Source organism: Anabrus simplex, chromosome 1 (genome assembly GCF_040414725.1).
Source record: "Anabrus simplex isolate iqAnaSimp1 chromosome 1, ASM4041472v1, whole genome shotgun sequence".
Lineage (NCBI taxonomy): Eukaryota > Metazoa > Arthropoda > Insecta > Orthoptera > Tettigoniidae > Anabrus > Anabrus simplex.
The window spans coordinates 867,461,059-867,487,563 of record NC_090265.1 but is presented as its reverse complement, the minus strand read 5'-3'; the positions used below and the strand labels follow the sequence as shown (position 1 = coordinate 867,487,563).

The 26,505-nt window shown below is 40.1% G+C and overlaps 1 protein-coding gene across 1 annotated transcript in view; it reads left to right on the top strand.

Annotated features, from left to right (window-relative positions):
* Window positions 1-26,505, top strand: part of LOC136874283 (zinc finger protein 585A) — a 178,337-nt gene that overhangs the window by 91,370 nt on the left and 60,462 nt on the right. Inside the window, exons 5-6 of the mRNA XM_067147915.2 lie at window positions 14,542-14,754; window positions 25,305-25,456. Of these exons, the coding sequence (XP_067004016.2) occupies window positions 14,542-14,754; window positions 25,305-25,456 (365 nt within the window). The remainder of the gene's footprint in view (window positions 1-14,541; window positions 14,755-25,304; window positions 25,457-26,505) is intronic.

Sequence of the window (26,505 nt, the reverse complement as noted above, 5' to 3'; positions counted from 1 at the left end):
CCAAGAAAAGTGGAGATTATGTGAGGAAAGCATAGGAAAACTAGGTGAGGACGTGCTAACCACGAGTACAAGTCTGGAAAAGAAATACGACCAAGCTGCAAACCAAATTGGAAGCAGAATAACGGAGATAAGAGACGAAATAGAACAACACAAGGATGAATTAAACCAAAGAATAACGAAATCTGAAGAAGGGCTTAGACAAATGCAAGCTCAGTTACAAGAAATTTGGGAGGAAGGAACAGGAAAGACTGTGATGATGTCTAGTAGCGAGCGGAACAGAGGAGTTGAGTTTCAAATAAATGAAAGAGAAGTGACACCCATACCAGCCACACGTTCTAACCACAGTATGGGGGAGACAAATGTGGATAACGGAAACAGTGGTTATCCTACGATTATTAATGTCATAAAAACCTTCGATGATAGACCGAAGCACTTTAATAATTCCACCAGTATTTCGCCCAAACGTTTCCTTAGGGAAATGGAGGATTACTTCAAGGAACATGGCATCGCTGAGGAGAAGAAATTGAAAATAGTGGAAAAGCATTTAGATGCTAATCCAAGCTTATGGTTCCAAGCATTTAAATATACTTTCCATGAGTATAGTGACTTTAAAACGGCGTTCTTACAGAAATTTTGGAGTCCGGAAATGCAGCAGAATTTACGCCTAGAGTTGTACTCTCGCAAGTATGCTACGAACGGTCAAACAGGGTTTAGTGATTACTTCGCCTACCAGTTTCACCGTTTTCAAGACCTTGATTCGCCACCCAGTGAGCTTGAAGCGATCAAGACGATACAACGACAATTTCCCTCAGATATACAAAGGCTGCTGGCTACTGCTAACCCAACTACGGCAGTGCAAATGGAAACGACACTTAGACAGATCGATATGACTACAGCACCACACCCTCAAAGAATGATTAGGAATGCTTACGGTGAAGAAACGGTTAATGTGCTCACACAGGAGAACATCGATGGAAACACCCCTGAAGAAAGAGGAAAAATGAACAGGAAGAGACAATGGGGAAACCAGGAGAATGGAAGGAGAGATGAAGAAAAATGCTATTGCAGGAAAGGGTCCTACAACCAAGAAGCATATAGGGGAAATAGAGCATATAGACCCAACATGCGATACAGGAACCCGTATAGAGAAAACAGAGGAAGAAATAATTTTAGAGGAAGATATGGTTACGGAAGAAGAAATATGAGAGATGACCAAGGAAGGGAAACTTATAATCGGAGACCTACACGCGATGTAAATGAGGACCGAAACGAAAAGATCAAGTGGGAAAAAGCAATTAGAGATCAGGACGTCAACGCTGATGTAGAGGGAGCGGAGAGTCTTGAGTTGCAGAGATACAAAAAGAGGAAACAGGAAGAACAGATCCTCGATCCAAACGCGAGAGAATTCGAATGTAGAAGAGAAAATGAAAAGATAACAAGCAAAAAAAAAACGCCGATTTTGAATTAGAAGGTGAGGTTGAGAATATAAAGAACGCATTGGATTCCAAAATTCACAGTTATTTCATAACGCAGGTTGATTCATGGGAAATCGATTCGGAAGAACTGATAAAGGATTTGACAGTACATCACATGAAAAGAAAATATGAATTGCCTATTATCGTAGCAAGAGTTGGAGAGCTGAAAGTACGTTGCTTAGTTGATTCTGGGGCTAGCATCAGTGTGCTTTCGAAGGAATTATTCCAAGATATGAGTAGAAGAATGAAATTATTAACCATCCCAGTTTCGAAAATTAAAATAAGAGGTATAATTCCGGATAAAACAGTGGAATGCAATATACAAACATATTTGGAAATAAATATTGGAAACAGGCACTTTGAGCATCCATTCATAGTCATGAACAAGATTAAATATAATATTATACTAGGAATAGACTTCATGACGGTAACTGGAATGACGATCGATATGGAGAAACAAGAAATAAGGTTCCCTATATCTGACGAACACACCAGGGAAAACCAAGAACGGATTAAGATCAATGACGACATTATGATCATAGATAACAAGGAGGTATCGGGAGAAGAAAACGTACCATCGGAAGAGCATCCGAACTTTCAATTAGAGGAAGGAGAGATATCTCTGGCGGATGAAAACACTGTTGCAAGCATAGAAAGGGTGATGGCTATGGAGGAGGAAGAAGACATGCCGAACATAGCGGAAGCAGTGGCGAATGCTAAGATTTCCTCGACCGAAAAATCAAAACTTCATGAAATCTTACAGGAATATTCCGATTTATTTAGGAATAAACCAGGACAGATTCCAAATTTTAAATATAAATTAATAGTGAACGATTGGACACCCTACAAAGGCAAACTCTATGGAATTCCGGAGAAACACTTCCCAGAAGTGAAGAAGATCATAAAGGAAATGGAAGACGATGGTATTATAATGAAGACATCAAGTCCGTATTTGAACCCCTTGGTAATTGTGGTGAAAAGCAACGGGAAACTCCGTTTGTGCCTTGACGCGCGTTTTTTGAACAGTCGATTGATTCCAGAGTATAATCAAACTCCAAAAATAAAGGATATTATTCAGAAATTCCGTGACATGAGGTATTTTTCAACCATGGATTTTACATCCTCATATCATCACATCGTTCTGGAGGAAAAATCCCGATTGTTAACCGGATTTATGTTTGATAATCAGACATATATCTACTGTCGTCTCCCATTCGGTTTGAGAAATAGTTGTGCTGTTTTGGTGAGAGCATTAGACAGAAATTTAACGCCGGAAGTAAAGGAGTTTTTAACTTACTATGTGGACGATCTAATTCTGGCAACTAAAACATTTACAGAACATTGTGACAAGCTTGAGAAGTTGTTTCAAAACCTAAGAGCCACTGGATTTAAGATCAACCTTTCAAAATCAAAATTCTGTCAAGAAGAGGTCCTATTTGTCGGTCACATGATAGACGGTACAGGAGTACGGCCTAACCCAGTTAAGATCCAAGCCATATGCGATTTTCCCCGACCGAAGCGTATAAAGCACGTCAGACAATTTCTTGGTATGGCGCAGTTTTTCTCTAACCATTGTCAAGGATATACCCAGACCGCCGCACCTTTACAGGATCTGTTAAAGATCAACAACAGGTGGAAATGGGATGAAAAGGCAGAAAGAGCATTCCAAGAATTAAAGACCTTGTTAACAAAAAGCATCAAATTAGGCTATCCTAACTATGAAAAAGAGTTTATAATACAGTCAGACGCATCTAATGTTGGCATCGGAGCTTGTTTGTACCAAGAAGAAGAAGGAACACCTCCCAAAAGGATATATCTAGCATTCACTAGCCGAAAATTAAGGAGCCACGAGGTTAACTATACTACGACAGAACAGGAGCTATTAGCAATCATTTACGCCTTACAGCAATGGAGAAAAACTATTTACGGATACCCAATAACGGTCAGATCAGACCATAAGGCATTAACGTTTGGATTGAAAGCTGCAATGACTAATGAGCGGATAACAAGGTGGATGTTGTTCACGCAGCAGTTCCAGATAAAAATCGAGTATTGTAAGGGAAAGGAAAACATCCTTGCTGACGCCTTAAGTCGTAACCCTGTGGAGAAAGAGGAAGTAATTCATAAAATTGAATTGGTCCCGGACGATGAAGAAACATTAGAGAAACTACAGGACCTAGTACACTTGCAGCGTCAAGACGAAAGGTTGAAACAAATTATAGATAAATTGGAAGATGGAAACTGTGAAAGTGAAACAAGGTCGAAAATTGCGAAAATCTACAGCTTAGAGCAAGGAATACTAATGGCTAGATCTGGTAAAGGTCATAAGAGGATACGTATAGTACTACCTTCGATGTTATACAAGGAAGTAATCTGGCACATACACAGAATTACAGGTCACGGTGGCGTGGAAAAGGTAACACAAGTCATACTCGAGAAATTTACTTGGAAAGGTATTCGAAGAACTGTGAGGAATACAGTAAGAACATGTGACATATGCCAAAAGGTCAAACATGGCAGTGGTACAGTAAGACACGAGCCCAGAGCTATACTACCTCATAAAGCTCGAGAACTATATGCTATAGATATCTTTGGCAGACTCCCAACTGCCAGAAGGGGACATAAGTACATAGTCGTAGTGATGGATGTGTTCTCTAAATATGTGTCGTTACAACCAATTCAACGCGCCAATACAAAGCAGGTATTACAACGTCTAATCAAAAACACCTTACCTAACATGGGAAAGCCTGAGAAATTACTGTCAGACAGAGGGACACAATTTACGTCGCTTCAATTCAGAGAAACCATGGAAGAGTTAGGAATTAAACACATTCTTTGCTCGGTGAGACATCCAGCGTCCAATCCTGTTGAAAGATGCATGAAAGAAATAGCGAAATTCTGTCGAATCTATTGTCCAAACCAACACTGGAAGTGGTTAGAGGTAATTGGAATAATAGAAGACAGCATGAATAACACAATACATGAATCCAGCGGACAGATACCTAAAATTATTCATCATAGTATTAAACCTGAAAGACCTTGGGACACAATTGTTCACCTACCTGCTGAACCTGACTTAGATATCGACGAAATTAACAAACTGGTTCGATAGAGACTGTACAGACAAGCCCAGAGAAGGTTAAGGAGAGTACAGCATAAGAAATTCAAACCTGAGTTGAAGAAAGGCGACCTTGTATTAATAAAGAAACCCGCAATCTCCAATGTAACGAACAAAATCTTTGCGAAATTCCTGCATTTATTCGAAGGACCATTTAGGATTAACCGTTCATTCAGAAATAATGCATACGAAATTCACGACTTAGATGGAAACAGTAAAGGAGTACATAACAGTGCAAACATCAAGTTATATTTCAAGGAATAGAGAAGGGGTAAACCATCTCAGGTGATGACGAGTCAAAGAAGTACAGATTGAAGCCACTTACATCATGAATAAACAGATTGTTCCGAAGAAAGGAGTAATAAGGCAAAAGAGAACTCCTAAAGAACAGTGAAAGGTCCCATTATAAGAAGGAAGACGAATATAATAAATATATGGCAAGCCATATATTTCTTTCAACGTAGGGGAAGTTAATGTGCCGTTTCACAGTTCTTTATAAGAGCTAGAGCAACAAAGATGGAGTCTCTGCGATCAATATGTCAAATAAAATACATTTAACGTCAGTACGGGCCGAATTGCAAGTCTTTTCGTCGATCAGTTACGGTAATGGCCGCGTATAGAAGGCGCAGAAAAAAATGACAGATGGACATTATTTGAAACCATTATTCAAGAAAAAAAATGCTCATCGTTTATTATCTAATCTACCTTCGAGGTGTTAAGAAGACGTAAAACTCATTTTATAAGGAATTATCCAGCGGAGCTGTATACAAGGGATTGGAAACGAAGATTAATTCCCGACTACACGCTAATTTGCGGAGAGCAAGATTTAAACGACGCGGGAGATTTAATACGTGAACAAGAAGAGATAAGATATACTACAGTGGAACTACGTCACGCAGTGACGCAAGCCCTTGGCGAAATTTTCCCGATACCGTTTAACATTGCAAGACACCTACGGACCAGTAATTGAATGCACTTAGGCTAATAAAAGACGGCGGAAAGAAATTTATTTTCAAATCAGAATATACCGAACATCTGTCTTAGAGAATTTTGAACTATTTATTGGATCAACTGTACCCCAGTAAAACCTATGCAATTTGAGCAACGCAAGAGCTATAGTAATTGGAAGATGTCAGCAAGGAGTCAAATATTCTATCATTTTTCTGTTCCATACACACGAGTCTTCACCATGGGTCTGTAAGGAAGCAAGGCGATGCTGCTTGGATTCTGACGAGGCGAGACGATGTTGGCTGTCCCGGATGACCAGTGATCGATGTTGAGAAGCTACGATGTACCCGACCACTTGTGGAGGAACCAGATGACGAGATCCTAGTCTCAGATGACCGGAGGAGGAAGCGCCGAGACCATCTTGAGCAAAGCTAAGTCCATTATCCAAGTCGTTTTCGTAAGTAAGAATATATCATTTCTTTTATTGCTTGTTAATATTTGTTTGTGCGAACACTGTGCGTAGATAAACATCTGGCGGAATTGATTGGAAGTAGGTACTCATCCGTATGAAACGTCAATTCCATTTGTAGGCGTGGTCACCAAGTGATTTCCCGATCGTAATGTTTTCCAGAGATATGTGAGGAGAGATCGCTAGAGTTATTATTATTATTATCAGTGATGTGTAAAGAGTGAAGTTAGCATTAATACCTGCGTGTCATAAATTTAAGCAACGTTAATCTGTTCGAGATCATGCATAGGATGTGTGTTATGAAGGAATGGCAGTAGACTACTCCAAGTTCACGTTAAAATTTGGCACTGTGACTGTAGTAAATGATGTAGGCATTTTAGGAATGTCACGGCACGTTGGTGTGCAAGTAAAGGTAATGATTTACATGATGAAGTGATTATGTGGCTTTATATGAAATATGAGTATTAATTGACGCGTTATGGATATGATATAGAGTTGTTGATGATGTATGATGGTTGTAGTTATTGTTTCTTCGAGAGAGATAGTCATAGTTGTACGAAGTAAGGTCTCGTGACTTCTATTGTCATAGTTGAGAAGGTCACTGATTTCTCGCCAATTCCACGCAATGATTCTGAAGCCTACGCATTTTTATCTAGTTTAGGACATGATCTCAAGACGTGTACTGCAATGTTTTCTTTTATCCATATTAAGTTGCCTAGAGAAGCATATATGTGCTCTAGATAGGATTTGAGCCTTCACTGATTTACTTAGGATGATCTTGAAAACTCTCACTGAATATAATTACATTTCTGTATAAATTTCAACCTATAGACTGATCACTGGTGACCTAGAATTTCAAAGAAGAATCATTTTTCTTTTAGCTGGAGATAGTGTCATACGATTAAATAGACTTTCCATTGGTAGTATGTGTTATTATAACTCTGTATGACCAGTGTGGTGACGTTTCTTGCTACTTCGTACGCACGTAGTCTAATGTCAATAAGATAAGGTCATATTACCTTAAATTCATGAATTAAATCTTGCGAAAATGTTACTTATAGGGCGATTACGGCCTACAATGGACGTAGCTTAGCTCATGATGTGTAACACAAGGAAATATGAGTGACTAAGAAGCAAATATGTAGGCAGAAAGGAATGTTTAAGATGTAAACATATACGTGTGTACTTGTCAAAACAATGCAAGAAGAACTTTATAATAGCCTTATTGATAGTCTTAAAACTGCAATCAGACAATCAGTCAGTGAAAATTTAAGGAATGTAACAGTTTTTAGAGTAGGTATCAGGTGTTAATTACCAGAATCTAATGCGATTTCCAAGAATAATTGACTTAAATGACTGGAACTCCATTTCTTGACTGAACATTAGCTCAGAAATTCCATGTGCGATTCTTTATTTCTCAAAGGAATACCACTAGAAAGACTGTAAATAATAGGTAATAGGATTTTTATTTTTTTTTGAGGATGCATCCTATATTTTTAATGTACTTAATCTTAATGTTTATTTTCTTGCCAAGAAGGCACCTGTAAATACCATTAAGTGTGTTCAATTTAATTTATTTAGTCATCACCCAACTCGGTAGGTGAATTGAAAGAGAAGAAAAAGGTAGCTTTTTCAAGAATCTTCCCAGATGTTACATGTAATTTATACTGACAATTGAGGATTTCGGAGATGAATGACTTTTAAGAAAGGAAGCAATTTAAACTGAGAAGGCATTCATTTAGGTGGAAATCGAAAGATGTGATTTCTTTAAAAGTTGTGGAAGGACATGAATTAGTAGATTGACAAAGAGTCACTGATTACAAGAGCTTCTTCATTAGTAAAGACTTGAGATAATTTCTTGAATATTTTATTTAATATTTGAATAAATATGGAATAGTGAAACCTAAACACTCTTTCTCTGTGTTCTTAGAATAAGGATTAGTTGTAAGACCGTAGTAGTAACAAGCGACGACGATTTCCATAAGAATTAATGAGAATGGTACCTAACTAGATACGAGTAAGAGACGTCTTTCTGCGTTAGTTAGAGACTACCGTTGGTCGACCTGGACGTTTTTCTGTTACGGAACTCACACCCGTAGAACTTAGTTACCAGATTTATTGAAGTTAGAGCTAGTCAGGATCTCTTGTGTCCATGCCTGGACGCGGGAATGGCGCAATATGTTTATAACTGTCGAAGTGATGTTTCACTTGCTGACAGATGTAAACATTCATTCCATATGCTATGCCTATTCCCAACAACACTTTTCACCTAGTTTATGGAGTGATATCATGGATACTTGTTTGAACTTGTTGATCAATCAACAGTTCACCAGATAAAGCTTCCCAGTTTGCAGAAAACACTTTTATGTCCTCTGTGTGGTGTATCATATCAAATACACCTATACCTTATGTCAGATAAGATGGAAGTTGATGGGGAGAGCTCACCTGTAAAGATGTCAGTGAGTGAAAATTTTGAGCTTATTGTTTTCATGTGTTTTTGTGTGTTTGGCCTTGTCTTTTCTTTGTGATGCTCCTTTCACCTACACTAGCCTGTTATGTTTATCTGGTGTGTTTTTCTATCCTAGCTTTATATTTTTGGTGATTGATGGTAGTTTTTATATGTTTTATGGGTAATGTTCATTTCCATTTATTTAATCAGTCATATTTGAAACAGACTTTCCATCTTATTAGGTCATGTCAAGTACATATAGTATATGCCAAAGAATAAATAATAATGTTATTTGTTTTACTTCCCACTAACTACTTTTACAGGTTTTAGAGATGCTGAGGTGCTTTTATATGCCAGTAAATCTACCAACACAAGGCTGATATTTTTAAGCACCTTCAAATACCACCAGTCTGAACAGGAATCAAACCCTCCAACTTGAACTCAGAAGGCCAGTGCTCTACCACCTGAGCTAGACATATGCCAAAGAGATGTTAAGTAATGAATAAAGGTGTTCTACTGGACAATGGTCGGACTGAACGCACTGTATGTGGAATTTGTGTCCAATACTCTTCAGAATGAGTTGCAGTGGCCCCAGTCATTCTTGTTCTAACAGAACAAGAATGACTGAGGTCACTGTAGCTCAATTGGAAGAGCATTACTGTAGTCACAAAATCTGAAGATTATGGGTTCGAGTCCCACCACTGTCAAGTTGCCCATTTTTTTTCCTGTATTCAAAACCTCTTTGGCATATACTATATGTACTAACACGACATAATGAACTGGAATGTTATTTCAAGTACAATATGATCATGAAAGTGAAATATTAAATTCGTGACTACAAACAGTGCTGGAAAAAAAGATATGCAACATCCTTGAGGACTGTGGTCAGTGGCACTAGGGTATATTATGTGCATACTAAGTGGTTGTTGTGTTAGTGATTCATTTGTCATGAACATTGGCGGACAGATGGCGCCTGTCCATGGGCACTCTGTTTTGACTCTGCAGGCAGTAACTGTGCTGAGGTTAGAGGTGAACAGTGTTTGCAACCTTCATTCTAGGGTACAGCCATGCCCCACCGATGAGTACATGCTCCTGTTCAACAACTGCAGCCATTTGAAAGGGGTCGCATTGTGGGCCTGTGGACATATCAATGGATTGGTGCACATGTTGGGCACAATGTATCAATGGTGTATCGCTACTTTCAGCAGTGGTCCATGGAACATTCCCACACCAGTCTCCGGACGTCTGTGTAGTACAGACACACGTCAAAATCGACGCATTGTGCGAGCAGCGGTGTCTGACCGAACATCATCCAGAAACAAAATCCGGTTATATGTTGCACCTGCTGTGTCACCAAGGACCATTGGGAACAGTCTGCTTGCAGCAGGATTACAATCACATGTAGGCTACCAGGCTACCACTAACACCATGACACCGCCAGGCACAGCTACTCTGGTGTCATGAAAGGGTTGACTGGAGAGGGGAATGGCACTCTGATGTCTTCAGTGACGAGAGTAGGTTCTGTCTGTATGCAAGTGATGAATGTACACGCATACGGTGTAGACCTGGTGAGCGGCCTATTCTACAGTGCATTCGCCCATGACACCCAGATCCCACCCCAGGCTTCATGGTGTGGGGGAGCCGTCAGTTACAACTCGCGGTCACAGTTGGTGTTTCTCCAGGTTAATATAACCAGTGCCCGCTACATTGCACAAGTTGTTGCCCCCGTGTTACTGTGATTTCTTCGAGAAAAAGGGGGTGTGCTTTTTCAGCAGGACAATCCATTTCCATATGCAGCTGCTGTGATGCAATGTGTTCTATATGGTGTACAACAACTTCTCTGATCAGCAAGATCACCAGAACTCTCGCCAGTTGAACACGTATGGAACATGATGAAGCGGAAACTTAGGCATTTTCCAGAGCCTGCAAGAACCCTTCCCAAATTGCATCAAAAATGTACAAGATGCTTGGGACAGTCTACTGCAGGATGCCATTTGGCATCTTTATGATCTGATGTAGGCTTTTGGGCTTATGCCGTGTCAAGAAAACAAGGTGAAGCTCTTTATGTTCCACAGAGAACTCTTTACGTTTCGCAGAGAACTTTCACCTTGTTTTCTTGATACAGAATAAGCCCGAAAGCCTATACTATGTCTACAAGTATGGGCCAACTCCGCCAAAGCCAGTCCCAAGCCTGGTTGAGAAAGGAAGAGGAACTCCGGTTACGCCCTGTAGAGATCTAAATTGACAACAGCAGCTCCCAGACAGCAGGGAGTAGTGGCGAACACCAAATCGTAAAGTGATCAAAGGGAGGGCACAGACGCTTTGGGGACTGTAGGTCAATAACCCGGATCTCCAAGAAAACATTATTACTGAAACTGCAACAAAGAGAAACTGGACAGGAAAACAGATGATGATTTTTGGCATGAAACAGGTCACAAAAATTGTTTGTTGGAACATACGAACATTGCGGCAAACAGGAAGACTGAAACAGGTCTGCACAGAGATGATGAACTGCCAACTTGCTATCTTGGGATTAAGTAAGGTCCGATGGAAAGACTTTGGAGAACATCGAACACCAGAATTCCCCTTTCTGTATTCTGGTGGTGAAGAGGGAAGTGACCATAAAGAAGGCGTAGGAATGCTCCTAAGCAAAACAGCTAAGAAAAGTCTTATAGAATGGAAACCAATTTCGGGAAGAATTATGACAGTAAGATTTAATACCAATGTTGGGAACGTCAGCATAATTCAGTCTTATGCACCAACTGAAGCAGCAGATGACGAAGACAAGAATATTTTTTTTTTACGCCTCACTAAATGAAAAGATGAATGGAATTAAGAAAAGAGATATAACAATTTTGATGGGAGATCTAAATGCTAAATTGGTCCGACTCATTGGCTGAATGTTCAGCGTTGAGGCCTTTGGTTCAGACGGTCCCGGGTTCGATTCCCGGCCGGGTTGGGATTTTAATAGCCTCTGATTAATTCTTCTGGCTCAGGGACTGGGTGTTTGTGTTTGTCCCAACACTTCCCTCTTCATATTCACACAACACACTACACTACCAACCATCACAGAAAAACGCAATAGTGATTACATCCCTCCATATAGGGCTGGTGTCAGAAAGGGCATCCGGCCGTAAAATAGTGACAAATCCACTTGTGCGACACAGTTCGCACCCGCAACACCACAGGTGTGGGAAAAGCGGTAGCAGAAGAAGAAGAATCTAAATGCTAAATTTAGCACTGACAATTAAGGAGTAGAACATATAATGTGAAACCATGGTTTGGGTAAAAGAAATGACAACGGAGAACGCTTCATTGACTTTTGTGCTGAGAAGGATCTTGTGATAGGTGGAACTATTTTCTTGCACAAGAATTGTCACAAGATAACCTGGATGTCTCCCGATGGTGTTACGGAAAATCAAATAAACCATGTGGCTATTTCGAGAAAATGGAGAAGGTCAATGAACGACATTAGGAATAGACAAGGTGCAGATGTAGGGAGTGACCATCATCTCATCCTAGCACAGTTTCGAATTAAGATCAAAGCAAACAAGCAAGAACTGGAAAGCAAGGATAGAAAATATGATGTGATGAAACTAAGAAATTAAAACCATAAATATAAATTTAGAGTACAGTTAAGAAACCGTTTTGAAGTTCTTGGCAAGGAAAATGAAGGTACAGTCGAATAGGAATGGGATAAAGTGAAAGCAAATTTTGTGAAAACTAGGGAAGAAGTACTAGGATTCAGAGAAAGAGGAATAAAAGACTGGATAACAGGAGATACATGACAGAAGATCAGAGAGAGGAAGGAAGTTAAACAGAAACTAAATCAATGCAAAACTCATCACCAGAAGCTAACTGTACAGAAAGATTATAATGAAAAAGAGAGGGCAGTGAAAAGAAGTGCTAGGAAAGATAAGCAAAAGTGAGTGGAGAACAAAGCGCTCAAAGCAGAGACTTGCTGGGACAGGGGACTTGAAGACTTTATACGAGGTGACAAAAACCCTCTCAAGAAAGAAGACCCAGAGAGGAGGTCGTATAAGGAGTAAGGAAGGAAATATGCTTACTGGAGAAAATGAACAACTGATGAGATGGAAGGAGCATTTTGAGGAACTGTTAAACATGGACTAGGAAAATGTTTGAATGGAAGAAGAAAAGGAAGAACAAATAATGCCAGAACAGGTAGACATAAGAATCAACACCGGCCAAATTACGACGGAGGAAATCATCACGGCTATCAAGATGAAAAATGGTAAAGCACCAGGAATTGATGATATTCACCCAAAATGCATAAAGGAAGACATTGAACTATCAGCTGAGATATTTTACGCTCTGTTTGCCAAAGTGTGGGAACAAGAACAGATACCAGAGGATTGGAAAATAGGAATGCTTGTGAAACTTGCAAAAAATGGAGATAGGATGAAATATGACAATTGGAGAGGTATTACACTACTGTCAATTCCAAGCAAGATGTTCATAAGGATCCTGCTAAATCGAATTGTAAATATTGTAGACCAGTGAGAAGAGAACAAGCGGGCTTTCATAAAAATAGATCATGTGTTGACCAAATTAATACACTAAGGATCATAGTGGAACAATGTCAAGAATGGAATACAATATTGTATCTGATGTTTGTGGATTTCCTAAAAGAATTTGAGTCCCTGAGGAGAACATTTATGTAGAAGGCACTGGCCAGGTATGGAATACCTGGGAAAATTATCAACCAAATCAAGAGTTTCTACGACACTTATAGATGCCAAGTGATCCACAACGGAAAACTGACCAAACCAATCGATGTGAACTCAGGAGTGAAACAAGGGTGTATTCTTTCTCCCACCATTTTTCTTATCACCATGGATCTGGTCATGAGGGAGGTGATGTTTGGAGCCAAAACTGGACTTTAATAGAAACTAATGCAGCACCTGGAAGACCTAGATTTTGTGGACGATGTATGTGTCATTTCTCAAAGTTTCAAAAATATGGAGGAAAAGTTAAAACGCACGTAAGAACATGGAGCTAGAGCAGGAATGAAGATCAACTGCAAAAAGACAAAGGAAATGCAAATAAAACACAAAATCGATCCAGATCGGAGGTTCCAGATAAATGGAGAAGAGATTGAAATGGTGGCAGAGTTTCAATATCGAGGTAATGTAATGGCAGAGGATGGTGGTGCCAGCGCAGATGTTAAGAGTCGCATCAAGAAGGTAAATTTCACATTTGTTCAGCTATGCATGCGATATGGGAAGCCCGTGACATGTCAACCAAGACAAAACTGTGAATTTTCCGTAGCAATGTTAAAGCGGTCCTCCTGTATGGATGTAAGACCTGGAAAGTAACAACTCAGCAGATCACCAGGAGTCCACAGGTTTTCATGAACCGTTGCCTCAGAAGAATTCTGTAGATAGGATACATTGGCAGAGACCATCACAAATGAGGAACTCTTGAAGAGGACAGGAGAAACCCACATAAAACAGCAGATAAAAAGGAGAAAATGGGGATGGATAGTTCATTGTCTGAGAAAGGAGAATGCCGTCGAGAAAGAAGCACTTAGGTGGAACCCTCAAGGAGCAAGAAAAAGAGGAAGAGCAAGGATGACCTGGAGGAGAAGTGTGGAGGAAGAGATGAGGGAGGACAGCAAATTCTGGGCGGACTTACAGCTGATTGCCAGGAGATGGAACCAATGGAGGACTTTTATTGCAGCCCTTTGCTCCGAAAGGGGACACAGGATATAAGTCAAGTCAAGTCAAATACAGGCCGTGAAAGCATCAATGTTAACCTTTATGATTGTTTACATGTGCGAATACACGCCTGCATTGCCGCCAGAGTGGGGTACACTGTGTACTGATGTGACTGTTTGAGTACTCTTTACTGTGATGTGTGTTTCATTTGGTCTGAATTTGTAATCATATACTTCTGCAGTGATGAACTAGCTGTCACATCGCTTGTGAATAAAATGACCTTATCCTTGAGGATGTTGTATATTATTTTCTGGCAGTATGTATCTTAATATCCATCTTATTACATGACAATGTTTAACTGAGGCATATGTGTATGAATTACTGCATTTGTGTGTTATTTCCAGGATTCTCATCCCAGTGATATCTCGGTTTTAAATCAAGAGCTAGCAGATGGTCGATCCAAAGAGGAGGGAAGAAATGAAACATCAAACACAGGGCCAGATGGTGACAATAATATAGATGGTGGGTTTCACAATGATGAAAATCAAACACAAATTAATGAAGAAGATAGAACATTAAATGAAAAGAAAAAACAAATTCGATCTTTGGAAAGGAAAGTAAGTAAAACAATTGACCATGTGAAGTCAGAAATTCAGAATGAAAGCAGCAATTTCTTATAATGAATTTTGGCTTCTTCCTTTGAATGGGCTTTCTTGGGACTATACTTGTTCAACTGTTGGGATTTGATCTTTCCTTAATATTGTTACATCTTCTCCCGATGTAGCTCCTTTCTTTCCTCTGACCAAGGTGTACCTTTCTTCTTCAGAGGTTTATCCTGAAAACCACACCTTCCGTAAGGATGTTTGTCACAGCTTGTCTGTTTTGTAAGTCTGTCAGCCCCAGTTGTTTTATGTCCTTCTCAGTCTCTGTCAACCAGGTGGTACAGATTTTCTTGTTTTGCTAGAAGGAAAACAGGGATTGGTCAGTCTATTATGAAACAATCTTGCCACATGACTATAGAAAGCGGCCCTCCTTTTTTCTGGCACAGTTTGCGAGCTTCCCTATCTGCGAATGGAACTGTGAAATCTTCGGTATTCCCTCTCTTTCTAAGTACTGGGCTTGGATCTTTTTGAGAATTCTCCTCTCTCTGACATCCAGTTTTTCAATCAAAGAGACTCAGTGGCAAACAGGGCTTCTGGGCAAATGACTGTCGTTTAGTGTTTCAGCTTCAGATTGCATGACAGTCATTGCATATGGTAGGTGTTTTGAATCAGTCAATAAGCTACTTCCAGCTTGTTAACTCTCGCAGAGAGGATTGCTTTCTCTGACAAGGTGGGTTCAATCCACTTGCCACCATATTTAAATTTCTCCACTCACTTGATTTTACCCTGTTCTAGTGGCATCTCCCTGTTAACCTCTTTGATGTTGGTAAAGTACTTCATTTTCTCCAAGGACACTTGGAGTCCTGCTTTGGCAGCCTGTCTTCTGAGACAATTGACCTCGATTGCTGCTTTTTCCACTCAGCAATCAGTGCCATGTCGTCTGCAGAGGCCAGACGGTCTACTTTCAGCCCTTGCCTCTTGTGACCCAGGTAGACCTCACTGTGGACACACAAGTTGACCATTTCCTTGCACCATTGTCTCACAACATTTTCAAGGAGGTAGTTGAAGAGACATGGGAAAAGTCTGTCATCTTGTCTGGTCCCTCTTTTTATCTGAAAGGTTTCTGAGATTTCATCTCTGAACTTAACCTTGGAGTGTATGTCAGTCAGTGTTTGTAGAATTAGTCTTTGCGTTCTGTTATCTAGACCTAGTTCATTGGAGAACTTTACTAAGTGTTTGTCTGTCGACAGAGTCATAGTGCGTGCGTGCGTGCATGCGTGCGTGCGTGTGTGTGTGTGGTTTTTTTTACATCCTAGTTCATGAACCATGGGCAACGACTGAGTGGTCTAGTAAGTGGTCCTGAGAGTCAGGATACCGGTTGCTATGGAATGGGAGTGGGCATATCAGACATATTCTGAATAGTGGCCCTCCTTGTGCTCAGGCGGCTAAGATTATACAATCCACCGGGGTCCCTAAACTGTTAAGAGGAGAGATATTCACTGGGACTATGTGTAAGTAAAGGTAGCATCCTGCTTCACAGAATGTTACAGCGAGCACGTTAAGAACGTTTTAAGTAAGCCTCGGACCTGTGAAAGTAACGGAGTCCCACTCCCATTTGACAAGCGAGGGGCTGCTTGGAAACAGCTTGGTGAACAAAATGAAATTCGAAGGGGAGCTATCAGTATTAATGGGACTTATGGAACAAAGAAAGTAGAACTGGCTAATCAACAAAGGGGATGTATTAGGAAATGATATTTGGGTAAGGGGAGATCAGGAGGAGGAGATAGGAATGTACTTGACAGTTGTTAACAAGGGAAGGGCAAAGTATCAGGTAGGAATACTATTGCATGCAACATATTTCTCTAAGGCATATAACTGAGCGAATGACGTGGGTAGATTTGGCAGTTAGAGGAATCAGGACGAGAATTGTCTCAGCGTATTCACCACGTGAGGGGGCAGATGAGGATGAAGTTGACAAGTTTTATGAAGCTTTGAGTGACATCATAGTAAAGGTCAACAGCAAAGATAGGATAGTGCTAATAGGCGATTTGAATTCAAGAGTTGGAAACAGAACTGAAGGATACGAATTGGAAGCCAATAGGAATGGGAAGTAGTTGCTGGACTTCTGTGCTAGTTTGGGATTAGCAGTTACGAATACATTCTTCAAGCATAAGGATATTTACCACCACACATGGGAGGGTAGGGGCACCCGATCCATAATAGAATATATCTCAACAGAATTTGAATTCCCTCATGGTGTAGGTTACTGTAGTTACATCCTAGTCCGTGAACCATGGGCAACGGCTGAGTGGCCTAGTAAGTGGTCCTGAGAGTCGGGATACCAGTTGTTGCGTAATGGGAGTGGGCTTCTGGGGCATATTCTGAATCATGCCCTCCTTGTGCTCAGGCAGCTAGGGTTATACAATCCACCGTGGTCCCTAACCCGTTAGAGTAGAGATCTTCACTTGGACTATGTGTAAGTAGGGTAACATCCTGCTTCATGAATTTACCAAGCTCAGAACATTTTTGGCAAGCCTTGGACCTACAGTATGCGAGTAATGGAGTCAGGCTCACATTTGACAGGCGAGGGACTCCTTGGAAACAACTTGGCGAACAAAATGGAATTCAATGGGGAGCTATCAATATTAATGGGGCTTATGGAAGGAAGAAAGCAGAACTGGCTGAGTCAGCAAAGAGGATGCATCTGGATGTGCTAGGAGTAAGTGATATTCGGGTAAGGGAAGATAACGAGGAAGATATAGGAGATTATAAAGTGTACTTGACAGGTGTTAAAAAGGGAAGGGCAGAGTCTGGAGTAGGGCTGTTCATCAGGAATACTATTGCACGCAACATAGTTTCTGTTAGGCACGTACACGAGCGAATGATGTGGGTAGATTTGGCAGTTGGGGGAATTACGACAAGAATTGTCTCAGTGTATTCACAATGTGAGGATGCAGATGAGGATGAAATTGACAAGTTGTAGGAAGCATTGAGTGACATGGCAGTCAGGGTCAACAGCAAGAATAGGATAGTGCTAATGGGCAATTTCAATGTGAGAGTTGGAAATAGAACTGAAGGATACGAAAAGGTGATTGGTAAATGTGGGGAAGATATGGAAGCTAATAGGAATGGGAAGCATTTGCTGGATTTCTGTGCTGGTATGGGTTTAGCAGTTACAAATACATTCTTCAAGCATAAGGCTATTCACTGCTACACATGGAAGGATAGGGGTACCAGATCCATAATAGGCTATATCTTAACTGACTTTGAATTCAGGAAATCTGTTTGGAATGTACAGGTTTTTTGGGGATTTTTTCAAAAACATACCCCTACCTGATCTTTAGTGAACTAAGTATCTCTAGGCCTAGAATAGAGAAAGTGAAATCTGTCTGCAAATGGATAAGGACAGAAAATCTTCAGGACGAGGAAATTAGACAGAAGTACATGGATATAATTAGTGAGAAGTCCCGAACAGTGGACAGTAAGGAGGTTCAGGATATAGAAGGAGAATGGGTGGCATACAGGGATGCTGTATTAGCAACAGCAAGGGAATGCCTAAGAACAACTGTGTGTAAAGAAGGGAAAAAGTGAACATCTTGGTGGATGATGAAGTGAGAGCAGCTTGTAAATGTAAAAAGAAGGGTTATCAGAAATGGCTCCAAACAAGGGCTGATGCAGACAGGGAATTGTACGTAGATAAAAGAAACAGGGTGAAACAAATAATTGTTGAATCCAAAAAGAAGTCATGGGAAGATTTTTGGCAATAACCTGGAAAGGCTAGGTCAGGCAGCAGGGAAACCTTTCTGGACAGTAATAAAGAATCTTAGCAAGGCAGGGAAAAAGGAAATGAACAGTGTTTTGAGTAATTCAGGTGAACTCATAATAGATCCCAAGGAATCACTGGAGAGGTGGAGGGAATATTTTGAACATCTTCTCAATGTAAAAGGAAATCATCCTGGTGGTGTTGCAAACAGCCAAGCTCATGGGGAGGAGGAAAATGATGTTGGTGAAATTACGCTTGAGGAAGTGGGAAGGATGGTAAATAAAGTCCATTGTCATAAAGCAGCAGGAATAGATGAAATTAGACCTGAAATGGTGAAGTATAGTGGGAAGGCAGGGATGAAATGGCTTCATAGAGTAGTAAGATTAGCATGGAGTGTTGGTAAGGTACCTCAGATTGGACAAAAGCAGTAATTGCACCTATCTATAAGCAAGGGAACAGGAAGGATTGCAACAACTATCGCGGTATCTCATTGATTAGTATACAAGGCAAAGTATTCACTGGCATCTTGGAAGGGAGGGTGCGATCAGTGGTTGAGAGGAAGTTGGATGAAAACCAGTGTGGTTTCAAACTACAGAGGGGCTGTCAGGATCAAATTTTCAGTATGCGCCAGGTAATTGAAAAATGCTACGAGAGGAATGGACAGTTGTGTTTATGTTTTGTAGATCTAGAGAAAGCATACCGAGGGAAAAGATGTTCACCATAGTGGGGGACTATGGGATCAAGGGTGGATTATTAAAATCAATCAAAGGCATTTATGTTGACAATTGGGCTTCAGTGAGAATTGATGGTAGAATGAGTTCTTGGTTCAGAGTACTTACAGGGATTAGAGAAGGCAGTAATCTTTCACCTTTGTTGTTTGTAGTTTACATGGATCATTTGCTGAAAGGTATAAAGTGGCAGGGAGGGATTCAGTTAGGTGGAAATGTAGTAAGCAGTCTGACCTATGCTGATGACTTGGTCTTAATGGCAGATTGTGCTGAAAGCCTGCAGTCTAATATCTTGGAACTTGAAAATAGGTGCAATGAGTTTGGTATGAAAATTTGCCTTTTGAAGACTAAATTAATGTCAGTAGGTTAGAAATTCAACAGAACTGAATGTCAGATTGGTGATACAATGCTGGAACAGGTAGATTAATTTCAAGTATTTAGGTTATGTGTTCTCCCAGGATGGTAATATAGTAAGTGAGATTGAATCAAGGTGCAGTAAAGCTAATGCAGTGAGCTCGCATTTGCGATTAACAGTATTCTATAAGAAGGAAGTCAGCTCCTGGACGAAACTATCTTTACATTGGTCTGTTTTCAGACCAACTGTGCTTTACGGGAGCAAAAGCTGGGTGGACTCAGGATATCTTATTCATAAGTTAGAAGTAACAGACATGAAAGTAGCGAGAAGGATTGCTGGTACAAACAGGTGGGAACAATGGCAGGAGGGTGCTTGGAATGAGGAAATAAAGGCTAAGTTAAGAATGAAAGGCTAAGTTAGGAATGAACTCAATGGATGTAGCTGTACGCATAAACCAGCTTCGGTGGTGGGGTCGTGTGAGGCAAGTGGAGGAGGATAGGTTACCTAGGAGAATAATGGACTCTGTTATGGAGGGTAAGAGAAGGAGAGGGAGACCAAAACGACAATGGTTAGAGTCAGTTTCTAACAATTTAAAGATAAGAGGTATAGAACTGAATGGGGTCACAGCACTAGTTGCAAATAGAAGATTGGGGCAACATTTAGTAAATTCGCAGAGGCTTGCAGACTGAACGCTGAAAGGCATAACGGTCTATAATGATTTGTGTATGTTAGGAATGTGTAGGTTTTCCGTGGATTTTTGATGATACGGACCACTGGCTGATCTGTAGTGGACTAAGTATCCATAGCCCTATGACAGAGAAAGTTGAAATCTGCCTGCAGACTAATCATCATCATCATCATCATCATCATCATCATCATCATCATCATCATCATTCTCCAACTCCAGTTTTGTGGGTGTGGTAAACAAGCACATGCTCTCTCTTCCTGTCTGCATACATCTTCTGTTCGAGGACATCTTCGCATTTGATACCTCTCTCCTCCAGATCTGATTTCACTGTGTCTATCCACCATTACCTTGGCCTTCCCCTTGGTCTTTTTCCTGGGACAGTAAGGTCAAATTATTTTCTGGCAGGTCCCTTGCTCTTCATTCTCATAATGTGCCCATACCACCGAAGTCTACGCTACTTTATTTCCTTGCTAATAGGGACCTAAATGCTGCTACCTTCCTGTTTGCTTCATTTGTGATATTGTCCATTCGAGTATTTTGATTCAATTTTCTAATGAATCTCATTTCTGTTGCCTGAATTCTGCCATAGTCATTGGCATAGAATCTGATGATGCTCTTTCAAGAATGAATGTCATTCTATTTTAATTAAGTTGTTTCCTTTACAAGTATAATACTGCTACCATATGTTTTCTTTCTTCAGGTAGTTTATAAATTTATTACTCACTAGTTTTGGCAGTCTGAAGAACCTAACAGTTATTAAAAACAAACTTCCTAAAATTAACAAAGGTGACTATCACCTTGCAGTTTCTAATCTTGGCGTAGGCTAGTACCGTTTTTAGGTTGAAGATCTACTCAGCACAGAATCAGCTTTTCTTGAAGCCTCCCTAGAATTGCCCCAATCGACTATCCAGTTGATTCTTTGCTCTTGTTAATAAGAACTTAAACAGGACCTTGTATGTTATTATTGGGAGGAGAGAGATCTCTCAGTAATTGTTTGCATCTTTAAGATCTCCTTTCTTGTGAAGGGGATAGACCAGAGCTGAGGTCCAGTCAGATGGCAACTTTCTTTGTTTCCTGGATGTTCTAAATGACCTCAGTGAGCTTGTTCTCTGCCTTGTTACTGGCCTACTTCCAGTGTTTGAACACGATGGAGTCATCTCCGCATGCTTTTTGTTGTTCTTGAGCAGCTGGATGATTTGACTTATTTTTTCCACTGGAGGTAGTGAGTCTGTTTTTGGTGTCATTTGCTGGTAGTCAAAGTCTCAGTATAGTGGGTGGATCACAATTGAGCACAATTAAATTAAATTACTCGTTTAGCAGGTGACAGTTGTCTTTCTTGTTTCCACTGATGCTTTCATGGCCAGTACTTATAGACATGATACTGCATAGGCTTTTGGGCTTTTGAAATTCTTTACGTTTTGCAGAGAACTGTGCTCTGTGTCATCAGAAGAAAATCTCAACTGTCCACGAGAAAGGCTTCTTAAAAAATGACTTTTAAAATTTAGACGTTATAATGGAAGTGGAAATGGTACTTCATTTGCCACCAGATGGCTCCCCGGACGTGGCATAACGCTAGCATTCAAAGCGGAAGCTGACCGAACCATCAGAATCAATCCAGGAGGTTCACATAACATGTGTATGTAACCTATGACATTGACACAAGCCTGGAATGAAACATCTGGTGATGATGAATGTAGGAACTACCTACGTAAATTCTTAATGGCTCACTGGCAACCAGGTATTACTTAATTGATAGCCAGTGTGCATGTTGAAATTGTTAGGATTTCTATGTATTTCCACAGCTTCCCGTATAATCCTGGACCTGTAGGTGTCTAGTGTGGGTAAGAGCTAGAGCATCTTGGAGCATGACATCATGACCCAACGATAGAGTGTGCTCAGCTGTTGCTGATTTGTCTGGCTGGTTGAGATGAATATTGCATTCATGTTCCTTGATACGGGTACCAATGGACTGGCATGTTTGGCTGATGTATACCTTACCGCAAGTACAGAGAATTTTGTATACCCCAGGATGTAAAAGTGGGGACAATTTGTCCTTGGTTTTACTCAGACTGTGCGGAATTTTAGGGGCGGTGCCAAACACGGTTTTTATATTGTGTTTCCGGAGAACCTTGGCAGTTTGATCTGTGGTGTTGTGAATGTAAGGCAAGTAGGCAGTTCCCTTCACTTCTCCCTTCTGTGAGCTTTGCTTGGTCATTTCTCTGGGATGCAGGGCTCTGAATCTGCAAATCGCTGTAAACTAGCTTGCCATGTGTGTCTCCGAAGTGAAGGCTCGGTGGAGTGTATTTACTGAGATTCTGCTTGAAAGTTCTGTCAGTGTATCTGGAGTTATTTTTAGTGATGCTCTCTTCAGTTTGGGTCAGTTAGTTGTCTTTCTTATTGTAAACCAGCTTGCCATGTTTGTGTCCGAAGTGAAGGCTCGGTGGAGTGTATTTACTGAGATTCTTCTTGAAAGTTCTGTAAATTTGTCTGGAGTTATTTTTAGTGATGCTCTCTTCAATCTGAGTCAGTTAGTTGTGTGTTAAGGTTGTGTGTGTGGCCTTGAGCTTCCTCTGTTCCAAGAATTTCTTCTATTTTGGGAGTTCCAAATTAATGTTGTTGTTCCATGTTGTTTGTCTTTGGACTACTGTGTAGTCACAGTCTTCAGTTCACCACACATTTTCCTTCTTGTGAGGGGCGCAAGTTCACTGGCTGTCTTGACTAGAGCCTCCTTCAGTTGGTCCCAGTTATTCAGACCTGCATTTTTCAACCTCTGACTTACTTTTTTGCATTTCTTAAGTTATTCTGTGTCAAATTTGATTGTCCTGACAGCTTTGTTTTGTCTGGTGTTTGAATTCTGAGCAGGAGTCTCATTTTGTTCTTTGAGAGTCACCGATCCAAATCAGGTTGGCACCTCTCAGTACCTTTGTGTTTTGTATTTCCCTTTGGGACTTTCTTGAGATGGCCACTAGGTTAGTGTTGGGAAAGGTCCAGATCTTCCCAAAATTTGAATTTTGAATGTCTCTCGACAATTAAACAAGTATATTTTCACAAGCTGTGGGTATTATGACACTTTTAAGCAGAAATTATGTTGGGTGATTTCCTGCATTTAATGATGTTCAGTGTATCGGCATTTTAGGGTAAGAACATGCTGGGTGGATTACACCTCACTCAGCGCTCTTCACTCATCATTCGAAGGCACCATTAACAATGAAAATTTGTTCATCCAGTTATGGTTGTACAGCATACAAGAGTTTTGCATTGTGTTTTTAAATTTCCGTTTTGTTTTTATGCAAGTGTTTGTAGTTTGTGTGTACATAATGATTAAATATAGTAGCAGTAGTGATGACGAACTTATGGCACCATGCAAAGGTGCCAACCTTTGAAGTGGGTTATTAGTAATTTCCCCCATCAGAAAATTTTCGAGTCAAATCCAAAGCATGCCCCTCCCTTCTCAATAATGAAACCACCTTTGCCCTTCCTGACAGTAATCTATTCTAAAGTATATCATGTTTACACAACATTTGCACATTACCTGTTAGTTCTGTGGTAAAACATTCTTTGTATCTTACTTTGCACCCAGCAGCTGCTTTCAAATGTTGGTTGTCCTTGAAGCATCCTTCCTGTCCTATGATGATATTTTAGTCTTCTGAGCCATAAGCGATTCCAGAGTAGATGTGCATAATGTAGGTCTGAATTGTCTGATTTTTCCTATCAACATTGAAAACTTTTCCTGTGGGAAAGTTACTGTCAGGTACACTTAATGTTGCAAATACTACATTAGTTCAAATATTAATTCGAGAAGAGCAGAGTAGATCTCCTTTATTCACAATGCTCATGGGTAGCAAAAGGAGGTAACAATTAAGCAAGTATCGTTGCCAGCTCACCAGCAGTGAAATGAGGGGGTTGAGCAGTAATGCTCGAAAGGATTGGACATTTTTCCTTTCCTTTCTTTCATAGAATATCTTTCGTGATAATGTCACTTTTCCATAATAATTTCTCCTTTGACTGTAATGCCGTAATTGTGAGGTGAAATCCGTAATAGTTAGGGAGAGTCCATAATAGTTGGCACCTCTGTAGCAAGCAAACTGAACCAACATTGTGCTCACTTTTTTTTGTTGTTGTTAGTTTGTTATTTACCCTTGTCCTTTTTAGGACTTACAAACCAATGTCTGTAGGGGAGGAAGAATTATTCTGTGGATCACACTAGATATGGTCAATACAGCGACTTTCCTGGTAAGGGATCATCTCCCAAAGAGAACATATACTCTTATAAACAATGGACACAACATTCAGGGTACCTTGAAAATAAATAACAGCCTGGGCATTCACCTTTGCTAGTAGGGAAAACTCTGAAAACTCAGATTGGCCGGCCTCTGGATTTGACGTCAGGACCTTCCAAATGCGAGTCTGAGACATTACTACCTCAATCATCTACTTGGTTTGTTCATATTTATTAATTCATTTATTTGTTTACATTTTATAGCCTTCATTGGACCACTTTAGTCAGTTTTATAAAAAGGTTTTTTTTTTTTTTAGTTTCCTGTCAGCCCAATACTTCTTCATTCTCTTGAATCTTAACTTTCTTTCTTCATCTGAAATCATCTGTCCTATTGTCTGTCTCTTGATCTTGGTTTGTAGTCTGTTTATCTGTTGATTTTGTTTGTTTTTTAAATTTTATTTCATCTTCTATTGTAATTTGGAATTCCCTCATATCTTCCTTGATTTCTGTAAACCATCTAACGTTGATCTTACTATTCCACTGTTTCTGGTGTTCTGAGTACATGTCTAAAGAATGAGATTTGTTTCTTCCTGATTGTGCTCATTACTGGTTCCATTTCCTTGTAGACTGTTTCATTAGAAGCTAGTCTCCAGTGTCCATTCAAGGGCGGTAACAGAACTTACTTGAAATGGAGATATGGATTTACTTAAACATGCAGCCCTAAATATGAACTTAATATTCGCAGGTATTACCTCTAGCCTGTGTTATTCTTTAAATGCACTACGATCATTTATATACATTCTCTTTTGCAGTTGAAGAGCAACACCAAATTCAAAGTCATTGTTGTGAAGTTGAAAAATTCTCAGAACTTACCACGAGATGAACAAGTAGCAAGAGCTCTCCAGCTCTTGGAACAGAAGAAGGGTCCTAGTAATAAAAATCTTGGTGAAGAAATACCAGCAGTGTAAGTACATCTTTTTAGATATGTTTTATCACTGCAGCATATAAATGGGATTAATACAATTTTTTTTTATTTTTTTTTACATTATCCCTACCACTGTATAACTAGCAAATATATTGCCCCTACTTGTTTGGTCCCTTGTATTACCTGCATTTTTCATTTTTAAATACTTTTCCTCATTTTATTTTTATCATTTTTTGATAGCTTAAGATTTATTTCTTTTTCTATTATTTCTTGTTCGGCAATCATGTTTTCCTGATCTTTTTAGTATTTATTACATGTACTTCGTTTTAGTTGGAAAGCTGTGGTTTACCTTTCTGGCTCCTGCTGTTGTAGGTCAGATGATAATTCTATCAACCTGGTACAGATTCAGGTATTCCAGAGATTCAAGATCTGCAGAATTTTGTGGATTATAATTTAACATATGAGCCACAAGAAGGCTAGGGAATAAAGACCAAGTAGTTTAATGTTGAACAGTGACTTTCTGGAACCATCCTGACTTCTTTTTCAGGCAATGGTGGATTAGTTCCATATTTCAAGTCCAGGTTATATATATATCGTAGGCCAAGTCATAAGTCATGGCAACTATTTCTTTTCTCATGAACAGCAGACAACACGGAGAATCTAAGATATGCATTTGGAAATGTACGGTATGTACTTGCGTATGATGCCACTAGATGGTGTATGTAAACAACAGTGTGGATCTAAGCCTGCCCCCAAGTTCAGTGTGTGAGTGAGAGCATCACAAAATGGAAGTCAACAAGCAGGAGCAACGATCATATATTAAAATAGCAATTCTCCGTGGCAGAAATGCACGCCAATGACGTGCAGAGCTGTGGGAAGCATTAGGTGGACAACGGTTTGCTAACAAAGAGGACATCGTAACAGCATTTCAGAGAGAGGTGTCACACATTAGCGATACACATGCAGCGAACGGTATTCAGCACCTGCCCCACCGCGGCAATGCACAGTGGAAACCTTGGGTGATTATTTTGAAGGTCTGTAACCAGTGAAGACCTGTCCTTTGTACATAGTTTTGTGTAATTGCTGTC